The sequence below is a fragment of the Lepisosteus platostomus genome, chromosome 9 (genome assembly GCF_059453375.1).
Source record: "Lepisosteus platostomus isolate fLepPlt1 chromosome 9, fLepPlt1.hap1, whole genome shotgun sequence".
NCBI lineage: Eukaryota > Metazoa > Chordata > Actinopteri > Semionotiformes > Lepisosteidae > Lepisosteus > Lepisosteus platostomus.
In genome coordinates, this window is record NC_142619.1 from 37,156,498 (window position 1) to 37,181,026 (window position 24,529).

A 24,529-nucleotide genomic window follows, 5' to 3' on the forward strand; every position below is an offset into this window, starting at 1 on the left:
CTCAACCTGCACTAAAATGGGAAATAGGTTAAGGCTGCCCAGAAGGCATTTCTTTCAAGCCTACAGTATCAGATTGTGCCAGTAAAGAGGCTAAATGCTTATTGCGACTTGCGAGTTTGTAGCTGTCACTTATGATTGCTGGCACTGGCACAGTTCCCCTGCAGCATTTATTTGTCTTCATGACGTAGATCCTCTAGGGCTTTAACAAACATATTAATATGAAAAGCAATAGGTAAGAGCTGACTGCCGCAGTGAAAAAAGGGGGGAATTTGCCACAATTGTACCCCACAAGGCAGAGCACAAATCATTCTGCTTAAAATAAAATCCTGCTTAGAGGACCTACAAACAAATGAATCTCTGTAATGACTTGCTGAAACTGTATAATAAGGCCCAGTCGCCAGAGGAACAGCAATACATCTCCTTCAATATGGCTTTATAAATAACTCGAATTACATCGAGGGTGAAATGTCTTTTCTGTATCTAGGTGGCTACCAGGTTACCAGCTTGTAAAATATGTGCTGGTGCTTCTGCTTCAGAAACTACAATAGGTGGGCTTACAGTTAAAAAAGAACGATGAAAGAGGTATACTGTATGCCACACAAACATGTAACAGAAACTTTAATTAAGGAGCTCATCCCAGGATGTCAGCAGATATATCTTTCCCAGTTAGTCCAAGGACTGTGACTCTAAAACACATCGAGACAGTTGTGACGAAGAAAGACATACATCAGATAATAACAAGATACTGTATGAGCAACACAATTTTTACGCTGTTTCTTATTTAAAATGTCCACAACTAGAGTGGACAGAATGGCACACCTTGTCACAACAGGAAGCCAGTTTCTCCTGGCTAAAGGTTTAGATGTGCTGTGCTCCTGTTGCTAACCATATGGCATATGACAGCTGGTTGAATACAAAAAGATTGTCATGGGTCTTTCTTTTATCCACCATCCATTCTGCATTTGATATAGTACATCTTTAAGAAAAAAAGCATAACTGCTTTTATTCACCTAGAACAAACTAATTCTTTGGTTATATAGTATTTGCAATATAAAACAATTGACATAATTTAACTGCTATAACTCTAAGGATGTGTCCCTAAATAGCATTTATAGATAAATACAAGCAAGATCTAAATAGCAAGATGTGAAAAGAATAAAATTCACCTTAACTTTCTTAGTATACCATTACAGTATACTTTTATAACTTTCTAAGAGATTCTGAAATTGAAAAAGATATAGAGCTTTTTCTCTGTAAAATAAGATTTTGGAAACTGAACCAGGAATTAAACTGATAAGTGAGAAGGGAGATTATAACGTACTGTTACAGTTATTGGAAGTGACTCCTGAGCTGTTTCAAGAATCTAGAGACAATAGTTAACACCTGGCTAGTGTCAGCATCTGTAGTTCTCGGGAGCTTCAAAGCAAGTAAGGAACTGAGGTTTGCTGAGTGAAAGAGAGTCTGAGATACACTGATCAAAGGAATCGTCTGGTTTACCTTGATTAATTAAGTTCCGGGTAAATGATTAAGAGTCATTAACAGCTGAGGTACAGGAGATAGAAATAGGCAAGTAGGTAGTCAGACAGGGAGAAAGAAGGACAGGAGAAAGGAGAGAAACACACAAGAAGAGGAGAAAAGACAGGAGGACAGGAAGAATGTCATTGTTTCGATCAGCCTTATTATATTAGAGTTAAGTGTTTGAAACTTGTTAAGTGAACTTAGCATTATTTTGTTTTTAAGAAACTTTGATTTCGTGTATAGAGAATTCCTGTGCTAAAAAAGGCCTGTCCTGTCAAGCTGCATTTGTTGAAGGTTCCCATTCACTTAATAGCATCCAAGTTTATAGAGAGAGACTTAACTCCAGGTTATAGTGTAGCGAGTTCGGGTTCTTGGGGTTTCGGCCCTTTCAGCTCCTGCCCCAGTTCGTCCCCTACCTCAGGATAGAACCCACGTCTCCGGCGTCGCTCCACAGGGATATAGTCGGCTGAGCTAAAGAAGGCCTCCTTCGGCCCAGGCAGCTGTATTAGGTATCATACAGGATTTGAACACTTGATAGCAGTGTGGAGCTTTTCTGGTTGATTGGGACTTAGGCCTCCACCTAGGTTGAGTGTTGTCGGTGTGTTTGTCAATATTTAAACAAATATTTATAACTCAGTGTGCCTGCTTTATTACTCTTTTTACTGAAGCTGTGCTTTGAAGAAAAATCCCAAGTGCCTCTAATTATACTAACCGCTCAGGTTTATTCATGGTAAAATCCTTACAATCTGGGGGTTATGATTATTTAATTTAGTTATTGATTAATGTGTTCTCTTTTCTGGTGTTCTTTATAAATGTAAACTCCCTATTTGTAACAGTACTTGAAATGTTTTGCCTAGTAGATATAGTACCATAGGTACTATCTTTATCAATGGATATCTCTAAAAAATGGTATTCATTTAAAAAACTCAATTACAAAATTTTAAAAGGTACCATTAAATCAGACCAACATAAAATATGTTATTTTAATTTTGATTTTGAAAAGATGCAGCTCATATTTGACAATCATGCCATTAGAATTCACATTAAGTTTTCCTGGTTTACTCTATTATAAGTAATTTTCGGCTGATCTTTTCTGCTTTTATGGGATGTTGCTCACATTAAAATAATATGTTACCAAGGTTACTAGATCTCTTGCTCCATTCATCCTTTTGAATTCCTTTTATAATAGATGTGATACTGTGAACATTAGGAATTGTAAACCTTTTACCCATCAGCCCTCTTCCCCACTTATTTTCACTTTAAATACAGCTCCAAATACCAGACCTTGATCCCAAGGGGATCAAAATGTTGCTTCTTAATTTGCCTTCTTCACATTGTACAATTTTTATAACCAAGAAACAGATGAGCATATTCACGCTGAAAAGCTGAGGTGGAAAAAGGTGCCAAGCATAAATTATACAGGAGAGAAGTGATGCCCATATATCTGTGGAGTTCTAAATTAGCCTGGTTTTATGCTTTTATTTAAAACACAGCAATGTTATTCACATCTCTCCAGAAAAGCCAAAGCTTGCTGCAGTGAGCAGACGAAGGCTTACACCACACTTGTACACACAACACAATCAACATTCATCCCTCTGCTAAGCCAACTGCGCCTAACAAATGAGAACAACAACATGTATCAATTGGGTTACTTTCATGCTGACTTACTAAGAAATCCAGGTTTCCCCTCACAACCTTAACCAAGCATACTCAGTGAGTATTCCTGACACTATTCATTTATGTATAAATGTATGAAAGAAAATTAGTCATACAACTCCCACATAAAATTGGTTTATAGACCACATTAGTCACCTAATTATTGGTGTAAAGGTCAAAGAAGTAATATCCATAGAAGACTAACAAGTTGGGTTTTCTTGAAAATGTCCTGTGGTAACACTGTTGATGAGTCCTTTGCCTCAACTTTTTACAACGCATTTAACAGCAGTACCATATGAAGGAAGTGCGTAAAGAATTGTGCCTAACATTTCAACATGCATTGACTGTCATTTTGTGCACAGATGGCATTCAAAAATAGTTTACATAATTAATTACAAGATACATTGCCTATTGAAGGGTCTATAACAAAATCCTTTTTTTCTTCTGTAATGCTGAAAACCGTTTGCTTCACAAAGGACCACCAAATCACTGAGCAGAGGTATGTCCATTTTAGCACTCCATAAATCTATTAGTTTAAAGAAACACTTTATTTTTCCGTCCTTATACCACTTATTATTAATAAAAATAATAATAATAACAACAATAATGATATTATATTCAAAGTTTAATTTAATTTCAGAAAAAAAGTATTTATATCCATTGTGAAATAGAATTAGAACGGAAGCAATCAATTTAAATAACATATTTAACATAATGATCTTAAATAATTAAATTAAAGCACAGATTTTTTATTTACACAGCAGTTTATAATGTTGTACTTCATGTCCTAAATATGCCAAATGAATTACCTGCTTGCAAGATCTGTTGCAGCTTTAGTTTCTGTATTGTATGAAGGGAAAATAAAAGTTCATTATTTTTTAAAGTTGACATATGCTCTGAAACTGTTTACCATTAATCTTCTTCGATGTTTTCAAAAATAGATGCCACAGGATGAAGTGGGATATCATGTACTGGCATAAGCACATTATCTTCCAGGCATGCAGAGAACCACGTATCCAGCTGATATTACTATTTCCCTGTTTGATGGTTATAAATACCCAGATCCCATTTTTACGTTAAACCAATTTAATTCCACCCCCTATTTAAATTATAGGGAATGAATAATAACAGAAAATGGCAAAATAAAAATGCTACTAAATATTTAAAAAGTTGTAAAACAATCTTGAAATATTGTGTGGCTGGATCTCTAAGAACATTCAGTGTACCTGTCTGAATAAAAAAGGGGCATAAAATTGGAACAAAACCTAATGGGTGAAGTGTAGATGTAACCTAAAATTGACAAAAAAAGCCAAATTTAAGAAAATTAAACAAATGTTAAATTTTAGCTATACATCCTACTGCATATTCTCCTCAATCCACACATCAATTTTCCAATGCAAGAATGATCTTACATCCAACCGTTTCAGACTTAAAGTTAATTATTTGTACTACTTAAAGATAATTTCTTGTATTTTTCCCATCCTTTACAGCTAAGGAATCACTTAACCAAGCACTTCTTTACAAAGACACAGCAATCAATCAAACCTTATTTTTTGGCAATGTCAAGTATCTTGATGTTTTCTGACCATCTTAACATTTCTCATGTTACATCACACACCTTTTTAAAATAAGAGTTAATTCAAAGTGCCCGAACATCAGCAGATGTTAACTGATTTCACTATCTGCCACCAAACACCTCTAAAACTTATCAGGAAACTACTATAACTCTAAACTTCATACGGCTTTCTCATCCCATAATAATTTTGCTTATTGAATGTTACTGTGATTCCCAGTCTTTGGAATTCCCACCATTTTCATGCTTTGTGTTGATATGTACAGTATCAGCACCAAAGCACCAATTTATAGCAGCTCCAAGTTTTACCTGTTGTTTTATGATCTTTCTGAACTATAGCTACAGGACTACAAGATGTTCTTTATTTTTTAAAATAAAACAATCACAACTTTAAAATGTTTAAAAAAAACAGGAAACCAATTCACACATTCAACTTAAAAAAATCACAGACTGATCCTGTGATTTACAGATGGTCAAGAAAAGGGGGAACAATAATCCATTATTTCGCCAGATGAGTTACCTGAGAACTAATTCTCATTTACAATTACAGTATGACCTGACCAAGAGGTTACACCACTGCTGCCCAGAAAACAAAGCAGTGAATGAAAGAAATGAAGAATCAATAAAATGCAAATAACATAACATTGTATTTGGCAGTGTTAACAAGTGTAGGTGTCAAGCAGAAAAAATTGAAATTGAGAACACTAAGGTAGATGGTTTCACCTTTCTCTGCATTCTCTGCATTTTGTTTCAGTCATTAGCTGTGGCAAACTGAAATTACTTGTACTGTACATGAACCCAAAAACCGTTGTTACTCTTTTAATGTTAAGTCTGTAACAAGTACATCTTATATTATAAAAAGGCACCTTGATCTGCAATACATTTTTATGTTATGGAGGTGTTTTATCATTAAGAGACCTGTAAATAAATTTAAACAAGTGTAGCATTCATCTAATATCCAGAGAGAGACATTCAATCAAATATTTAAGATTACAAAGCAGAGAAGAATAGGAGGAGACAGTGATGAACCATATGGCAGAATGGTCAGACAACCGTAAACAGCAACACAGCAGTACCAATTGGAGAATATGGACATATGAACTAGTGTATACCTCAAGAGACATTAAAAACATGAGTCATTGCAATGAAGGAAACCAGCTTATTTGAGTGTCCAACCATTATCAAAAAGCTACTTATTCCTAGAGGGGTTACGGAAACCCTAATTTATTAAGGAGTTTTCAAAGGTGAAGTACTATCCAGCTCCAGTAGATGCATAGATATTTATAAACTGTGACTTACCCCAAATTTCAGCAGTGGGCCAAATACTCACATTTACCAAGTACATTTCTTTAATTTCACACATTAAAAATAAAGAATGGTTTCTGCCAAAGCAGTTCACTCATGTTAAACAGGAGAAATTTATAAGGAAAAAAGCTGACCCTCCTGTGGGGTGATTTAATTAGTGTAGCCGTAAGATAGCAATGTCGTGAAAATTAGTTCCAGAGCTCCATCCATGTGTGATAACTGAGGCTTTACAGATCTGAAGAATCTAGATCTTGAAATGATCCCTCATATCATTATCATTTGTTCTCTCAGGCTATGGGGCAGAGATTTGTCCCACTTTGAGGCAAAGAAGAAGTGTGATGAGTAATGGCCTCTGTGATTTTGTTCTATTTGCCAGTAATTCTTAATGCACCCTAAGTCATGAATAAAATATATGGCAACAAAAGTAATAAAGCTGCACTGAAAACATATTAATGGCACATTCTCATTCATCCATGGCTTGGCCTTTCAGTTTTAAGTCCAGTAATTAAAGTTTAAATGAATTCTTTTGAAGAATAAGCACAATTCACTTTACCAGCTTAAGCACAAACTGTTGAAAGGATTCTTCCAGTAACACCCAGCAATTAATATTTATGTTGCCTCATTAGACCATTTTCTAATATGGCCTTAGGGTTGACTTGGTATAAAGCTTACGATATTAGCTCAGTCTCATATTAGACCATAAAGGTACAGTATGTATGGAATTAAACTCCTTAGAAAAAATGCAGTATCTATAATATGAACAACATTATTACCTTATGGCACTGCTGGGAAATATTTACAATAAGGCTACATTGACCATAGTATCAAGTTAAAAGTTAAAAATGGAATACTGGGGCATTATATTTTGAAATCCTTAAGCAAGAAGTTTGTTTACTGGAAACAAAGACCAGTCTCATAGACACAGTATTGATTAGATGTCTCTTATGGAGACTTTGATATGGCCTGATGTGCAACACTTAGAATCTAAAAAAACTGAAGTGTTAACAGTGACAAATCTCTTATTGCACTTCTAACCCATAAAAATTAACAAAGCAAAGCACCTAATGACAAGCCTTTGTTTTTTTTTTTAAATTCAATTTTAAAGTTAAGGCAGTGGAATACTAGAGCTATTATCTAGAACATTAATGCAGTGTAGCAGCATTATTACCAATTAAAATGTAACTGTGTAAAACATGCTGCTGAATTGTAATACCAATGTTAACAATAGTATTGTACTTAATTGAGCATTTTTAACATGTAATAGTAAAATGGAGCCTTGACAGAATAAAGTAAGCACCTGAGATAACTGCATTTAAAACACCTGTTTGGTAGGTTGTGTGAGATGGTTTGCTCATCAAATATTTCACGTGGGTCTGATTTATACATCTGCTCTCTGTTCCCAGGTCTCATTCCATCATGTTTTGAATTTTTTATCTTTTCTATTTTTTTTCATCTTCATGTCCAATCCCCAGACACGTTTCAAAGCCAGGACACCAGAAAACAGGTCTACTAACACAACAAGTTAAACACCCTTGAGAGACCTTGCAGAATGCAGAGTAGTCACTTCACCGTTAACAGCCTTATATCACATTATGAGACTAATTGAAAATAATTTCTCCTTAGTGCCAATGTCTGTGTTACTTTCAAGTTCTACAATCCTTGGAGCATCTATGGCATCCAAGTTGCAAAGTGGAATGTCCTTACTAGAAAAGGAGTGGATATCTGTAATTTACCATTTAAACCACTAAATCTTAATTGTTTTATAAGCTTGAGTTAACTCCTATATGCTGTGACTGTTCCAAAAATCATCCCGTTTCTAGATCCAAGTGGGTCTTACAAAATCATCATTAAAGAGTAGTGAAGAAAACTGTTTATAAGACTTCTGATTTTGTTTCTCATGGGGTTAATTTATGCAGCATTTCAAATGTCCAAATATCTGTTCTTCTCACTCATCCCATTAAAATATCTTGTAACTGGCTTTTACAGTGTACACATTCATAAATAATGTAAACTAATGAACCCCTCTGAAATTTAGACTATTTTTGTACGATATATTTAATGTCATGTATAATTGAAATAGTCTCTGTTTAAGAAAAGGACTAGACATAATTATGTAAATCAAACAACACATTTTCATTTCACTGAGTTAAAAGAAAAGCATCAGTATGGACAAAGTGGCATTTTTAACTACTTTTAAAGAACAATTTGATATGAAGTCAAAGGCTGGTTTTCACTCCTGAAGAAAGAATCTTTGCATACTGTACTTAGATACATCCCTTATATGATAGACAGACTGAGAAAATACAGATAAATGTAATTAATGTAATTAAAAGACTTAAAAAAGCAATAAAAAAGTATTCCACCCACTATGCATTCTCAGAAAACTACAAAAGTGTCAAAAGAACATACAGAAAGCAACCACAAAAATAAGCCTCAAAATATTAGGCATATTATTAGGTGGTCTAGATATTTAAGATATAAGATACTGTAGAAGCAAGATCATTCTGAATAATGCAATCTTTTGGATAACTATTACTGTATTTACTACAAACACTTTTCCTGATAAAGTATTTATACTTCCACTATTTAAATGGCTAAAATTATGTAAAGTAAACTACCTTTTTTGCACATTAAAGCTAAAATTACTTTAAATTCTAAAATGCAACTCAGAAAAACAAAAAAATAATCAGGTTAAATTAATACAAGGAATGAAACACCACTATAACACACTGAAGGCTTTCTTAAATAATGAATGTTTGATATGTATTATCTATATGTGATTGCTGTTGATTTACATGCAAGAGAAAAAGTCACCTGGAACTGCTGTGCTAAACTAATGATGGATGCAGGCTCTTCATTTTATAGGAGGTCAATTACGCCTGCAGGTAATGTATATAGCTTTTCCACACACCAGACAGAAAGCCAGATCAGTGCAAGTAAACACCCCATGCTTGAATGTTACACATAAAACTTGTGTTGAGGAGTGAACTGAGAAAGGAATTCAATCTTAGTAGCATATAAGAGAATGTCAAACCTAATATAATTTAATGGTAAAAGTGGGAGTGAACGGACTAAGACCTTATTTCAGCACAATGTCCAAAGCATTTCTGGCATATCTAAGAATAAGACATTACAAAAGACAAATTACAATATGGTAATTGGAACCCTGGTATTACATTTACCAAGCACCCTATGGTTGTTGGATCCCAAACAAAATTGAAGGAAAACAAAAATACATCACTGATGCCCCTATTTTACACCATTCTCTACATGCTTCTGCACTATTACTATAGGATTCTATGTTAGTATATAAAATTTCATTTCCCCCACATGTTCTACTTCTTATTTCATAAATAGTACAGGTACCCACACTTATCCATCATTGGACAATCACCTGCGTTAACAAGAGCCACAGAAACCTAGAGCTGATCCCAAGGCACCGGGGGAAGCCGAGAGCCCATATCTGCTCTCACTCTTTATCGGACGTCTGCACACCACAGGGCCACAGAGAAAGGGACAGTTAGTAGAGACAGGAGAGGATAGAGTAGCCCATCACATCTAGCCTGCGTGTCTTTGGAAGATGGGAGGATACTGGAGCACCCAGAGAATACAGTACCCACCCAAGCATGAGAAATGTGCAGGTACTACATAGAAGAAGCCTCAGACCCAAATCGTACCTAGAAACCAAGAGCTATTGTGCCAGCTCCAATAACTCTTTCTTTTAACTTAACACATGTTTTCCAGAATCCAGTTCAACTACTTTCAAAATTAAACTGGAACAGTCTTCCTTCTGAATTGTACCACTATTAACAGCAGAGGCTTCAGAAAAATGATTTTAAATTTAAATAGATTTGTATTCACCATAATGGAAAATGTTTGCACAATAACTGATGTGTCTGTCTTTGGGAATGTGTTCACTGAGAGAATCTAAATTGAGTGACTGGTATTAAAACTTAATGTAGAGTGTCTTTTTTTCAGTTCAGGACGCTGTTAGTTTATAACATTTCTTAATGTTATAAGTACTGCACAGTATATACCTCGCCAAGACAGGTACAGTATGACATGCTTTGGGTTCATGCACTGGTACAGACTTTTAAAAAAGATTTGTGTAAATTGAATATTTACAAAAAAGGGACAATCCATGGTTACATGGGTTACGTAGTTATAGAAATGAGCAGATTCACTACATGCGCTGCCAGCCAATTTAAATTATAAGAAGTACGTTATCAAGTACATAGGGAGGCTTTGATTTTAATTATCTAGAAAAAAGAGACAGCTATGGAACAACTAATGCCCACAATGAAAACAAACTTAATTATACCCATATTAAAGAATGTATTTCAGAATATACAGTATTTTTACATATTTCTACATAATATTTATATAGTATTTCTCAAGGCTCCTGTCTTATTTTCTAGGGCATGAAAAGCAGTGACTATGGAGTCTGAACTCAAACATGTACATAATATCTGACTGATTTGTGAAGAATTTCTGATTATTGATTCTCCTATTTGCTGTTTCAATATTGTCTTCTTCTATCTTAAAAAGTTTCTTCAATTGCAAGGGCCACCAGGAGCATACAACAAGGACATACAACCTGATTGGATTCAGAATGTAAACACGTTTTAGTAATAATAAGAAGTAATAAGAATAATGAAAGTTGCTCAGTAATGTATGTTGGACCCTCACTATTAAATATATCAGGTTGTGAAAGTCATTAGAAGCACTGAGATTACATTAAGATTTTGTAGAACAAGGCCTATATATTATTGGTCTAATTATGGTGTTTTTGTTAAAAGAAATAAATAAGACTGCTCAACATAGTCCCAAAGCTAGCTACAAAGTGAGCTAGTTTACAAATTGTGATCCCAGACAAAATGTGACATACAGAGGCTGAAAATATCCTATTCTTAATTTAAAATGATATAGTAACTATTTTTTTCTTTTTCAAATTAATGATTGATATGTAATTCCACCTAAACTACAATTTAAGGCAACCATTTTCATAGTCTCTTGAGTATTCACAATATATTTCGTAATTGATATTCGACATTTTATCCCAGCATTTTACAACAGTAATAATTTTGTTTCCAAACAATGGAAAAATAACAAATTTCACAGAATGTTAGTTATTCCATTAACTAATGTCTGTGAGACATGCAGTATGTCTATCCTAACTACTTCAGATTCATTAAAAAAAAAACTCAAACTGTAAATCTCCATAGTATGTTTCATTTGCTTTAAACATTTATAAGTATTTTATAAATATTAATTGTGATTCCATTAGAAGTCTGGGACAGGAATTTATCTTCTGAATACTAAAGCATAAACTATCAAGAGACTAAACATCAGCAGGGTGTCTAGCAGTGTACGAAGCAAAGGTTTTAATGGTGGTAATTTCACATCTGTCAGCTTCACACTGCATTACCAGAGATGACAGAGGCAGTGAGAATGCCTGTGCATTTTAAATCACCACTTTCAGTACACAGATTTAAAGTACTGTATACCATATAATGTATTATTGCAAAATGGGCTGATTTTTCCCTTAATAAACTTACTCCAAAACATTACAAGGCATCATGAAAAATATCACACAATATAGCCAATACAGGCCAGATCTGCTCAGACATTAAATATGATCTTATTAGGAGATTATATTAATCTACACATAATCATGTCAAATGGTGCATTTTAATTAGGGAAAAAATCATTTGGCATTGATTGTTCTCATGGATTACCATAATAAATCCAATTTTTGTGGAATACAAGTAAAAGCAAGTTAAGATAAAATCCCCTTTTGCATTTCATTTTGGCCTCAGATAAGAATTTAGACTGATAAGTGTTAAGAATCCATCTGATTACAGGAAACAATCAAGACCTTATCCTGTTCATGAATATTTAGCAAATGCTTTAAAATGAATAACTAAAATTATAATACTATTTTTTGACATTTTTATTTTAGAAGATGCTGTGTATATACTGTAAAATGCTTTTTTTTTTAAATAAACTGTGCTCCACAGGGAACTGCAGTAACAGCTTTAACGAACAAGAGCAATCTCAAATCCGTGTTCACGCAATCGACCTGCTGAACATTAAATAGATTAGCACAAAAAAAATTCTCAGTTATATATTTTTTCTTTCGGTCACTTTGTTTTGGACATTTTAAACGCTAACTGCTGATAAAGGTTTCACAGTTAGGAAAGAAAATTCTACAACTCATTCTGCTATTTGGTGAAAGCTCCTGGGCTGCTCACAATTTCTTATGACAGAACAATATAACCTAGATGCACTCCTTTTATTAGCATCAGTTGCTATTTTTCCTGATGTGTTAAAGGGTAACATCATGCTGTTGTCTAAGAAGCAATGCTGCAAAGTAGAGATTGCAGGCTCAGTGTGTTGTATCTTAGAGGCTTAGCTTTCTCATTTAACAACTAAAAACATCAGCAAAAACAATTGGCTTGGTCATGGTTCAGTATTATCTGGATTCACTTGTCCTCAATTGAAAAAGAGGTGTGAGATGACATTGAATTGGATTGTGAATTCCTTGATAATACAGACTCTAAGAACATTTCTCATTACTTCAAAGTGTTCAACCGTGTGTGGTGGGCAAAGCTCCACTCCTGTCAGTATTCGGCCACTGTCTCTTAAATCCCTCCCAACCACGCACCTCCCTAGAAGGCAACGAGTCCCTCTATTCCAAAGCTGAGGCCCCCCCTTGTAGGACAGTTCAAGGCTATTGAGGTTTTTTTAGTGTATCATTGTACAGTATATCACTGTTATAGGCTCAAGGACCAAATGAGCCCCATTACAGATGGAATAACAACAAAATAAATACATTTAGTCAAATCTCAGTGTTACATAAAAAGCATGAGAACTGCAAAGGAGAGAAATACTTATTTCCTTTGTCCTGTTTTGTCTTCATTTAGAGGCATGTTGCCATTCATTTTGCAGCAGTACTTTGGAGCTGCGTTCCATAACAACAGCTTTAATCACCTAAGAATCGGATTACTACTGCAACATTAATAGGGTTTAGTTTCAAAACCCTTTTATTGAACTGTGCATAAACGATACATGAATACTATATTTAAATGACAGTATTTGTAACATGAATAATGCCAGGTTTATTTTTAATTGGAATATGAGTCTACATTATCTCAGAAAAGACCTAAAACACAAAATAGAAATTCCTTATGCTATGTTGAATTCTGTTACATATTTTAAAGCAGCAAAAGAAACAAAGTGTGCGTGTTTTCTTTTACACTTTTTCATTACACCTAAATCCTTTCAGGTTCATACTGTGTTGTCAAGCATTGACATTCTTTAAAAGCATATCAAGCATTTTGGATATACTTTATAGCTTTGGCACACATACTGTATATTTATCTTGTATAGAAATTGTTTCCTAATTAGTCTTTGCTTAAAATGAAGAATATTTCACAAGTAAGATATTACCCCAAGGAATGGCATAGAATAGTCCATACAAATATGTTTTCAAACGGAATGTGAAGTATGCCTGGGAATCATAGACTTAATCAGATTTTCTAAAAAAAATAGTTTAAAAACTTTAAACTTTACATATATAGGCTGTCTTGATGTGAAGAGTATTTTTAGCTTATACCACCAATATGCCCCCTTACAATTCAATTGTTATCAATTGTCAGTTTATTTTTCACTAAAAACAAAAGGATGGTAAGTTCTATCCTAAAACTATTTTTTTCCAACACAGTAACACAAGGATTATGAAAGCTAAAGGTCATTCTTTAATTAAGAATTAAGAGTCAGGATTTAATGACATATACAAATATATTTATATTTACCACCCTGATTACTGCAAAATACACTGATGATTATTCTGTTTGCAGTACTTGTTCTTAAGCTCAAAAACAAATCTGTTCGAGCTTGACTCTAGGCTTGCTTCTCATCTAAATTTTATTACTTGCCAGTCTCATATTTTAAAAAAGTACAAATGTTTAAAAAAGATTTTGGAAAGAAACTGTCATGCTCGAAAGGAACAGTTTGTGTTGATTCCTAATATGTACCATGGCTCGGACTACAGAAGCCACAGATGTTCTTATTAACTTCAGCAGTGTTGGTGAATCACAGCACTCCTGTGGCCGTTTACTTCTGTGTTTGAACAAAGCAATGCATGCTGCTGCCATCTAAAATAGCAGTATCATCCCTCTGCCACAGGGCTGAATCAGAAAGTGTTTATTAACGTTGTTTTTTTTCCCAGTTAATTATATGTTTTATTTCTAAATCACACAATATGTAATTATTTTGTTTTTGCAGCGAACACAGTTATAAATGTCTGCACAAGGTTCACTTGTCTTTGGCTACACTTTGCCTCTTCCCTGGGACTCTCTGGGAAATAATACATCAAAAAGGTTATGTTGAATAAATTAATGGCACATTTCCTGTGACCTGTTCAGAATATCCCCTGCAGGGAGACAGTGCCATCTTTGGGCAATATCAGTAAGCATAAAACTGACTTGGAAGAGAACATACTGTAGGTTTATAAACAGGTTTTCAGATTTTAACAAATATATCTGATTTTCAGAAATTTTAATCCACAAAAATAAACAAATATCAATGAAAAGGTAATGAAAATCCGGTTCTCACAAGGAAATCAGCTTATCTAAATTTCTGTGGAAATAAGAAATCAAACACTACCTATCACAGAACATGAAAAACAAAACACATTTGTGTAATATTTTGGAAACTACATAAGGCTGCAAAAATATTTAATGAAGTATGGATTTCTATGAGAGCCACTGTAAAACACACAAATGATTATTTATAGAGTACTACTGCATAGATTTTTAGAATTACCAATAGCTTCCAAGCACAAATAATCTCCTCAATATCATCCGGTCCCTCTTTTGTCTATACCACAAATATAATGATCCAACTGTCAGGTCAGACTGCAATTAGATATTTATTCTCACTGAGGCAGAAATGTAAATTCCCAAAATGATGAATTTTCTTATTTCACAATTTACACATGAAATCAAATATTTTGAGCCCATTTCCAGAATCTTTCATTTGTAATCAATGATATTACTATTAAAAAGGTCAAATTAAAAAAAAAGTATCTCCTTTTCAAACAAAAATGCAGCAGTAGCCTAGTTATTGGACAAACATAGCTAGTAATTGCGCATGGCATGAGTTCCCAAAGGGAGATTTTTAAACATGTAACAATCATGCTCGCTTGGTTCAATTTAATCAAGCTTAGAAAATCAGAATCATCACGGTACTACCTGGGTACCAAGGGTGAAAACTTGTAGTCCTGGTGTGTTTAGAACAGGTGGATTGGACCACTAAATATAGGTTTACAAAAGAATATACAGTACAGTGAAAAGGCTACTATTAGTTAGATCTAGCACTTTTTAACAAGGGACTTGAAAAGTATAAAGGATAAAAGTGAAATGGGAAAAACAACAGCAGCACTACTGTATGTAGAAAATAATCGCCTATTACTCATTATGATGTATACATTTAAAACACATATTAGGATAACTGAACAATATCCACTCCACACCCAGAAAGTAAAAAATGAAAAGCCATTAACGACAATGCTAAAATTTCTGTTTTTTTAAATGCTTCTACAATGTGTATTACATTTTTTCTGATAAAATTAAAACAATTTACCCTTTGTGCTTTAAATTGTTGATGAAATATATACATAAAAATGAACAGATGAATAAATAGATAGAAATCCACAAGGAAAAAATGTAAGCGTTTGCTCATAAGCAAAGGCACATTCAACATCCCATGGTGATTTAAAATAAAGAAAGCGTATGAATACACACTGACAGACACTGAAAGAAGTACGCTAATTGGCGTCTTGGTAATAGCCTAAAGCCCCAAAGTCATTCCAGTACTGTGTCAATAGACACTCTGTTTTAAAAATGGCATATAAAAGTGCAACAGAATCCTGATTCAATCAGCCAAGTAGAGCAACTGTTCTTCCACAAAAAACTACCTCGTTATCCCAGGGAGACGATAAAGATGCCCCGAGTGAATACTTAAGACTTGCATTCATATACCATGAAGTCGCAAGCTAGGAAATATTAGAAGATACTGAAGTGTGTGGGCAATTACTCTCATCACTTGGAAAGATCACATTGACAGAGTAGAAAAAATATGTGCCCTTCCTGCCATGTGACCTTATCAAGTTAGACACACACACAAAGTATGGACAATGCTGCCTGATTAGCTAAGATATTTTTATGATATAATGATAACACCTGTAAAAAAACCAAAACCAAAACCAAAAACAAACTTTTATCTTCCAAATATCTTAGTATGAATGACTACTTACAATAACTAATCAATACGTCATTTTACATAACATGCAATGACCTACCAATATTCCAATAAAAGTATTTAACTGTCCTTCATGTAACCTCAGGCTGTTACCTAGATTAATGTGTAGATCTACTAATTATTTGAGGATTTAACAGACATGCTGGGCTTTTTAATTCATATAATTTCATACAGTGTAATTGATTATTTAAATACCCAAATGGAAAACAGAGCAATGCCACAGAGCACCAAAGGTAAAGGTAATTTGCAGACTGTTGTATTTTAGAAAAGGCACACCAAAAATGCAACAAAGGAATGTGAACCTAGAGGCATATACAGCTATCAGAACGGTTGAAAATATTCCAAATGTGCTCCACATTAGGCTTAAACATTCATTTGACCTGAACATACATTTCATTACACAGTTTGCATACTCAAGAAAGAATTGTCAATCAAATCCACTTATTACTTACACCACTGACACAATGTCTCCACGCTGTACTTGATAGTGTCGAACACTCCAACGGTTTAAAAGCACTATGTCAGATGTTGTTCCTCCTTCAGGGTTCAAGGAAGGCTAAGAAAGAAAAAAACTGCATTAAAAATGTGTATGTCTCTACTGTGTTTGGCAACATGCATTGACGTTCAATTATATTTGCATCAAGAAAAAGGAAACAGACAAAAAAGCATACATACCATATAGTATTGTAATAAAATGGGGCATCACAGAAAGAGAAACAAGATATTAACATGTAGTCTTTAGACAACAGGAACAAGTAAAGGTTTATTCCATGCTGAAAAGAGAAGAAAGGAAACAACGTTTGGGTGTCAGGCTGTGGAACCACCTGAAGAAGGCTCCACAGCCGGCTCCACAGCCTGACACCCAAAGAAGGCTCCACAGTCGAAAAGCTATGTTTCCTTTCTTCTCTTTTCAGCATGGAATAAACCTTCACTTGTTCCTTTGCAGCCCTATGCATGCTGACGCAGCTCCCTACTTGAGTATCTTTAGACAATATCTTTCACTGCTTGTAAAAATAACCAGATAAAATTATAACTATAGAAAAATATAGTTTGTAAACAAGAAGAGGCCACTGGGCACATCCAGCTTGTTTTCACTTCTCTTGAAAGAACCTACAACAGGGTATCTTGGTCCAGACTCAGATTCCACTTTGTTAAGAAAAGCCTTTTGCTCACTGTTTCAAATGCACCACCATGTACTTTCCACTCTGATTTTTATTTCACTACTCTTTAACTCTAGGACATACGTGGATCATGTCCCCTTGTAGGCTTCTTAGTTAAAGACTAAAGTGACTTTTTTAATTTAGCTTGTTGGAGTAGGACATAACTTTGAGTCTGGCAAGGTTTTGGATCACTGTTCTATAGGCTGATTAGAGTAGCAATAGTTGTTTTTTTCACATATTCTAATACGTTTTTACTAGTGCATTGTACACTTTTTAGATAACATCCCTTGAACTTAAATTATGTGCTTTTAACTATAGAACTACTGTACATAGAAAAATTGCTTGCTTTTTTATTGTTTCTTCACATGGTCTTGAATTAAAAATTACATGTTCACATTAGCACCAATGCCTTCCCATAGGTAACTTCTTTGATATCAGTTTCCCATTTTATATTTATATCGTATACTTCTGCCACCTGTATATAACATTCTGCACTTCTATTAAATGGTACTTTCCAGGTGCTTACTGAGTCTTGAATCCTATTTTTTAAAATTTGCTCTGCCACTTCTACAGCATCATGAAGGATCAGAAATATAAATCAATATTATGAATCTGAAGAATTAAAAAATAACAAAGACATCATATCTCTGCCTTCCTTTGTTTGCCATTTTTAGTAACTGAATTTTCCCCAACCCTGATGATTATTAACAAGAACATATACTGTATATAGATTAATCTGAATACTGAAAAAATAAGTCAGATGTTTCCCTGATCATTATTTAGCAAGTTAGACTGCACCTGAAATGGTATTAATTTGCAAAATGTGTGTTAATGTTATTAGAAACAACACACAAAAGATAAAACGATACAAAGAGAATACACAAAAAGCAAGATGGGCACTCATATTAAAAAGCAAGTACAGGTGACAGTTTCTAAGATAAATCCCTGATACATAAATTCCATTATCACAAAATAACTTTGTATTGAGTTCTGCATTATTCCACGCTCAACAGTTTTCCAATTAACAGATAATTGTAAGAGGAACCATCTTAGCGGGGTGCAGAAAACACCTATTAAATGGTGAATGAAGAGACTATAATTGCTAAAATTGCACCCACAAAAGTGCAGAAGCAGATGCCACATTGGATGGCTCCTGGGAGCCAAGAACAGGAATCTGGGTCAACATGCAATAGCAATTCACCTTTTAATATGCTCAAGTGAGGGAAACATTAAGAGCAAAGAAAAGGTCAAATACTAAAATGCATTGATCTTTTAAGGCCGGTGAAGTCATGCTAAATTGTTTTCCAAAATGTAAGTGTTATCTTGGTTATTTGAGGGACCTGGATGCACAAACATGTACAACTTTAAAAATATACAGTATTTGGCATTGCTTCTCAGCACATTTACACTATCTAATGGCACACTTGCTACAGTTAGCTTTAGCTGCTGTAGACTTGATAATGGTCATGATGGTAAATGTGGTTGATCACTGTTCTCATAATAGAAAATATTATTAATATTTTAAAAGGTTTTAGTTTTGACGGCAATGATTATTGTTGGGGGACTAAAAGGTGTCTTGCTCTGATATCTTGGGAAAAAATGAGTAGCGCAGCCATAGCTACTGTATAGAGGAGAACATTCTGGTTACATACTTATCTGAACAAGTGAAACGTACAGTACAGTAAGTACATCTACATTAATCTTAAATCATGTTCTTTTGTTCATTTTTTGTCACTAACACATTGATTAATGGAAAAGATGTGTGCTGTTTCATGTAGACAAATCCTTTCCATTAGTCAATGAGTTAGTGACCAAAATGATTTAAGAAGGTGAAAACAAGAACATATTTGCCTGTACAGGTCAGTGAATATATGCTTTTTCTGGACATGCTTGGAAATTACATTAGTTCTTATTAAAGTTTCCAAGAAATGATGGAAGACACTTTTTAATAAGAAACAGGTTTGCTCAGACTTTAGTTCACAGTGTTTCAATGGGCACCACACACTATGCACAATGCACGTAACTATTTCTCATACTATATATTCATTTACACTCACTTCCAAGAAGCCCTCTTGTACAGTAAATTCCTTTAGCTAGAACAGATCGCTATCATAAAAATCCAAAGAGAATGCAATTGATCATTATTGGGCAATTACAAGATTCATCTGCAGATATTCAATTGTGCAGAATTTGTCAACTTCAGTTCTCACAGCTGTCTAAGAAGAGTCATACAAGGCTGTGACAGTGCGTCCTGTTCTTTCCAAACTGGACTTCTTTGCCACATTGTGTGTGTTATATAACAATGAGCTTATAGATCATATAAAGCAAAGGACATTTTAAAGAACTGTTTTAATTGTTAATATCAATTATTCAGAGCCTCTTGCAGAAGAAACAAGAACACTTGACCTGGAACATTTTCAAAGCAATTCTTCTTGGGAAGACAAACGGGTTTTTCTTGCCAGCCACAGGGATTACGATTCCAAAAACCCTTGAGTGTCCTAGAACACTTGAGTATATTGGAAATAGGAAGATAGATTACAATGGTTTGGGTTACACTCATCAAAAGGTAACAAAACTTGCAGATACAACCTTTAAATGTAAACATACAATAATAGGAATTATAATCCTACATATAAATTAAATTATAAATAACAGTATAATGTGATGTTATTTACCTTGAATCCTGGCATTAAGAAACAGCAATCAAACTCTGAATCTACTTAAGAGAGCACTAAAATCAGGTGGGCACACTAGTATGAAAAATACAAAACTGAGAGCCCAGCTGTCAGACCAACTTGGAAGAATGGCAAGATGACATCAGAATCACAGGTTGGTGGAAAAGCCACATGCTTTTTAAGTGTCCTAAGTCAAAACAATGTATGAGCACGTGTCTTGCGGTTGAGAAGATTAACTCTCAATATAGAAACTATGGATGAAGGAAGTCCATTGTAGGGATGTATGAATTTAATTGTAACAAAAAAAAAGGCAATTTCTGGAGAACACCAAAGAAGACACACATAAGGCACATTTCCCACAGTGCCCTGAAATGCAACACTTTTACAGAAGGTTTTACAGTCTGTGTCCAGCCATGTTATTACCACGAATGGGGGTTTAAGAGTTTACATTCTACTTATGGTCCAGTGGCTATTCTGGATGATGTTATCCCGCCTTTCAGCTATTTCTGTAGTGTCGTGTACAACAGCGGGTTTCTGTTTTTTACACAATGTTGGAAAACCCATGGTTGATGACAAAAACCTGTACACAATTTATTGTAGCCAAGTCAACAGAAGAGAACCCAAAATCAACTTCATGGCATGTCATTAGTTACACAAATGGGGCAAAAGATATCTTAAAAGTGAAAAATTGTCACACTGATAAAGGTTTCATTTCACAGAGAGAATAGCTGTGTAACGTACATTATGAAGCAAAAAAGTCAAATATCAAGGAGAACAATTTACACATTTTAAGTAAACCTGAGTGAGCCAAAACGTTTGAAGACTAAAATGCTGAGAGACATTTGCTATTTGCTATTTGCTATTTGCTATTTGCTATTTGCTATTTGCTATTTGCTATTTGCTATTGATGGGTAATGTTAAATCGTTCTTAAAAATGTTATACTGTTATCTTACTAGTGCTGCACAGAGCAAGGCATATTTGTCATAAATATTTAAAATAAAAAATCACAAAGGTCACTTTTATTCACACTCCTGTAGTTAGTACATAACCACGATGATGAATACTACTACTGAATGTCTTCTGTGTGATTTTTTTATTTTGCTTTTATGTTATTGAATCTAATTTCCACTTTATGCCTGACTAACAAATAGATTTGTCAACTATGGGGAAAAGAAATGTCGAGAAGTCTGTGAGTTCCAAATTGAGGTGATCCATTATGGGAAAACTTTGTGCATAATACAAATCACAAGAGAACAAACTACTGTAGATGTCTCTGTAAGAAAATGGGTTTGTGCACTCCACCAATTTAATATGAATATGGATTTTTTAGAATTTAGAAGAATTTAGAATCACTGCCACCCACTATTTAATGTGCAAACTGTATATACATTTTAAATTACCGTGTATTTTGCTAATCAAACAATGCAAACCAACTTTGAAATTATTTCACATTGTTGCTTAACAGGTCTTGACTCTTCTTGACATAAAAGTTCCATAGAATCCTATTAAAATATATACAATTTACACAAAATACAAAGACAGACACCCTGATTCCTTAAAACAGACTTTTAAAAAAGAATACAAAGAGAGTATTAATTGCTTCTAACGGTTAATCCTTTGCACAAAACAAAATAATGTAAGCCTCTTCAGTATATACAGTATATGTACATTTTTTTTCTTTATGTAATATTAAAAAAGAATGCCTGTTGTATAATTTCTACTATTACTTTAAAAACTTTCTTTTCAAAAGCTCATCTTTCTTACACTGACATTGGATTTCACTTGAGGTCTTGGCATTACTACTTTTATCTCCCTAGACTCCAACACAAGAACATTTTAATGATCAATATGCACTGAAAACCTCTGTGACTTCTGTACTGTATGTCTACCGTTTTAAATATGCTATCACACTAACGTGACACTTGTGCCTGAGTACAATAGCCTTTAAACAGAATTGCAAATTTTCTTGGATCAAGCAAAGCATGGAAAAATTAATTAGTGTTGAAGAAAAAGCCCAGTAAAATACATCTGAGGACTTGATTCTATATTGAGGAACAATCGCAGTCATTACAGCCAAAATGTGTTTCCATTCAGCATGGTTTTGCAATGCAATACTGTTTGCAGTGTCTCTGCTCAAATGCATCATCCTTGATCCTAGATGGAACTAAGACAATTCAGTGACACTGTTATAAATGAAGCAGAGATCTAAGATACCACTTGGGATCAAACGGAAAGTTTTTCACTGAAATAAAAAAAAATGAGCACATAGATTTCAGCCTTTGCCTCACATTTCACATGGGAGCAGAGCTTTAACAAAGTAAAATCTTTTGCTTAAGTCAACATTCCTTTCTCAAAAGTATGCCACTATAATGCATGTTTGAGTTTTATATGTTCTCATATTTTTTAATGGAAAGGAAACAGGTTTTTCCCTGGGCTTTAGTGATAATATCAAATATATAAGCTTTTAGTACAGAACTCTTGGAAAGGACTTTAGCAAACAAGTTAATTTACAGAAGATATGAAGTCATTTTATGGAACAGAGGATCACATTGAATTAATCAGTCATAAAATGAGATCTAGCTGTCATATAGAAGATATTATTTTTTTATATCAAAGACATTGACTAAAATATTCCCTGTTTTAGTCATGTTCTTAAAGATTATATAAGATTCATATCATAATCAAAGCATCAGTAAAAGATCCATAACTCCTTTGACAGCAACACAGATGTTGCATGTTAAAAAAGAATATTAATTGCTGTAAAATCATTAAATGGGACTTGAAGTTTGATGATTCACTAAGAATAAAAAAAACATAAATCGTTTTAAAAGACTGCTTTAAAACTAATACATGTAATTTAAAACTAATTATTATAACTTATAAACGAATAAATATTTTTTAAATTTATGGAATATTTCATCTTTATTAACTATCATATATATTGTCTGTAATGTTTCTTGTATTCAAATACTAACAGCTTTCTATTGACCTGTAAGTGGAAAAAGATTGTCTTACAATTAGATTCACTCAACTCTACCTCAGAAAGGCCAAAGAAGGCAAGTTTCACATCTTGGATTTAAACCTGTAATCTCCACACAAACTGGTAAAATTGTATTTATTATACAATCCACATTTGCACCATATTGCAACTTAAGTAACATCTCATTATTAAGAAAAAAAAACTCAATTCTTCCTACCATTAAGCAGCAGCAGGTGCAGTAAGATTTCCAATGTCATCATTAACTTTGATAGTTTTGTTTTGCATGTTTATGTATATCAAACAATTCTTGCATGACACATACGTTTCATTTTATCGTAACAAAAAAGACAGCTGATATTAATTGACATTGAATGTTTCATTAAATATATTTTTTAGAAGTCAATCAATGGCTTGTAAATAATGATAAAAATAATATTGCATTTCTTTTATAAATACTATTATTTTTCCTTTGAGAAAATTGAACTAAAGTTTTTGTTTTGCTTTTTTATTTTCTTTAGGTGGTTCCTCAACCTTCAGGCAGATTGAAACATGATTTTCTTTTCATTACCACTATGTGATATTTCATGTAATACAGAAAATACATTTTTTATTACAAAGAAAATCACTGAAAATTACACTCAAATATTTTTATATCCGCAAAACTAAATTTCCTCTAAAAAAAACTATGGAACAGAAATTTCCCTACAGATAAGACTTTAACTTCACTAAAGTTTTTAATGTTTTCTAGACAATGGTACAGTAGATCACTGTTTCCAAAGAAAGCTTAACAAAATTTAAGAACATTTTTTAAAGTGTTGTTTTCTTTTTAATATAATTTTAATCTTGTACTTCAGAATTTAGCAATAAAAAGAGGGCATAATAACATTTTAAGGATGTGAGTAAAAGAAAAATAACTCACATTATTTACTTTGAGTCCAAGCAAATTAAATATTTATTTTACTATAAAACCAATAGTGAAGAAGCAAGTAACAGGAATATGGGAATATGCACACAGTCAGAGAAGACTTCCTGAAAATGAATCATAAAAGAGAATATGTTTTCAAGTACTGCTCAGTTCATTATGTTGTGCCTACAAAAAGTTATGTTTAACCCTCAAATAGAGCATATTCAAAATCGGCAAAATGGTTTGATTAAGAACAAAACAATAGTATTTTTGTCGAAGCAACATTGTCTTTCTATACAGTAGCTTACTACAATTCTTATAAAAGTAAATTGTAGTATTGAATAGAGGTTAAACATTATTCAGCACTGACACTACTTTAGGTACAAGCAAATTATGAAACTGCAATCCCTCTGGTCAAGCCATTGAGCAAG

The 24,529-nt window shown here is 33.7% G+C and overlaps 1 protein-coding gene across 2 annotated transcripts in view; it reads right to left on the reverse strand.

Annotated features, from left to right (window-relative positions):
- The window catches only part of immp2l (inner mitochondrial membrane peptidase subunit 2), a 444,163-nt gene that overhangs the window by 377,180 nt on the left and 42,454 nt on the right, over positions 1-24,529 (reverse strand). For both annotated transcript variants that reach the window (XM_088644863.1, XM_088644864.1), the window contains exon 3: positions 16,831-16,934. In XM_088644863.1, the coding sequence (XP_088500989.1) occupies positions 16,831-16,934 (104 nt within the window). The remainder of the gene's footprint in view (positions 1-16,830; positions 16,935-24,529) is intronic.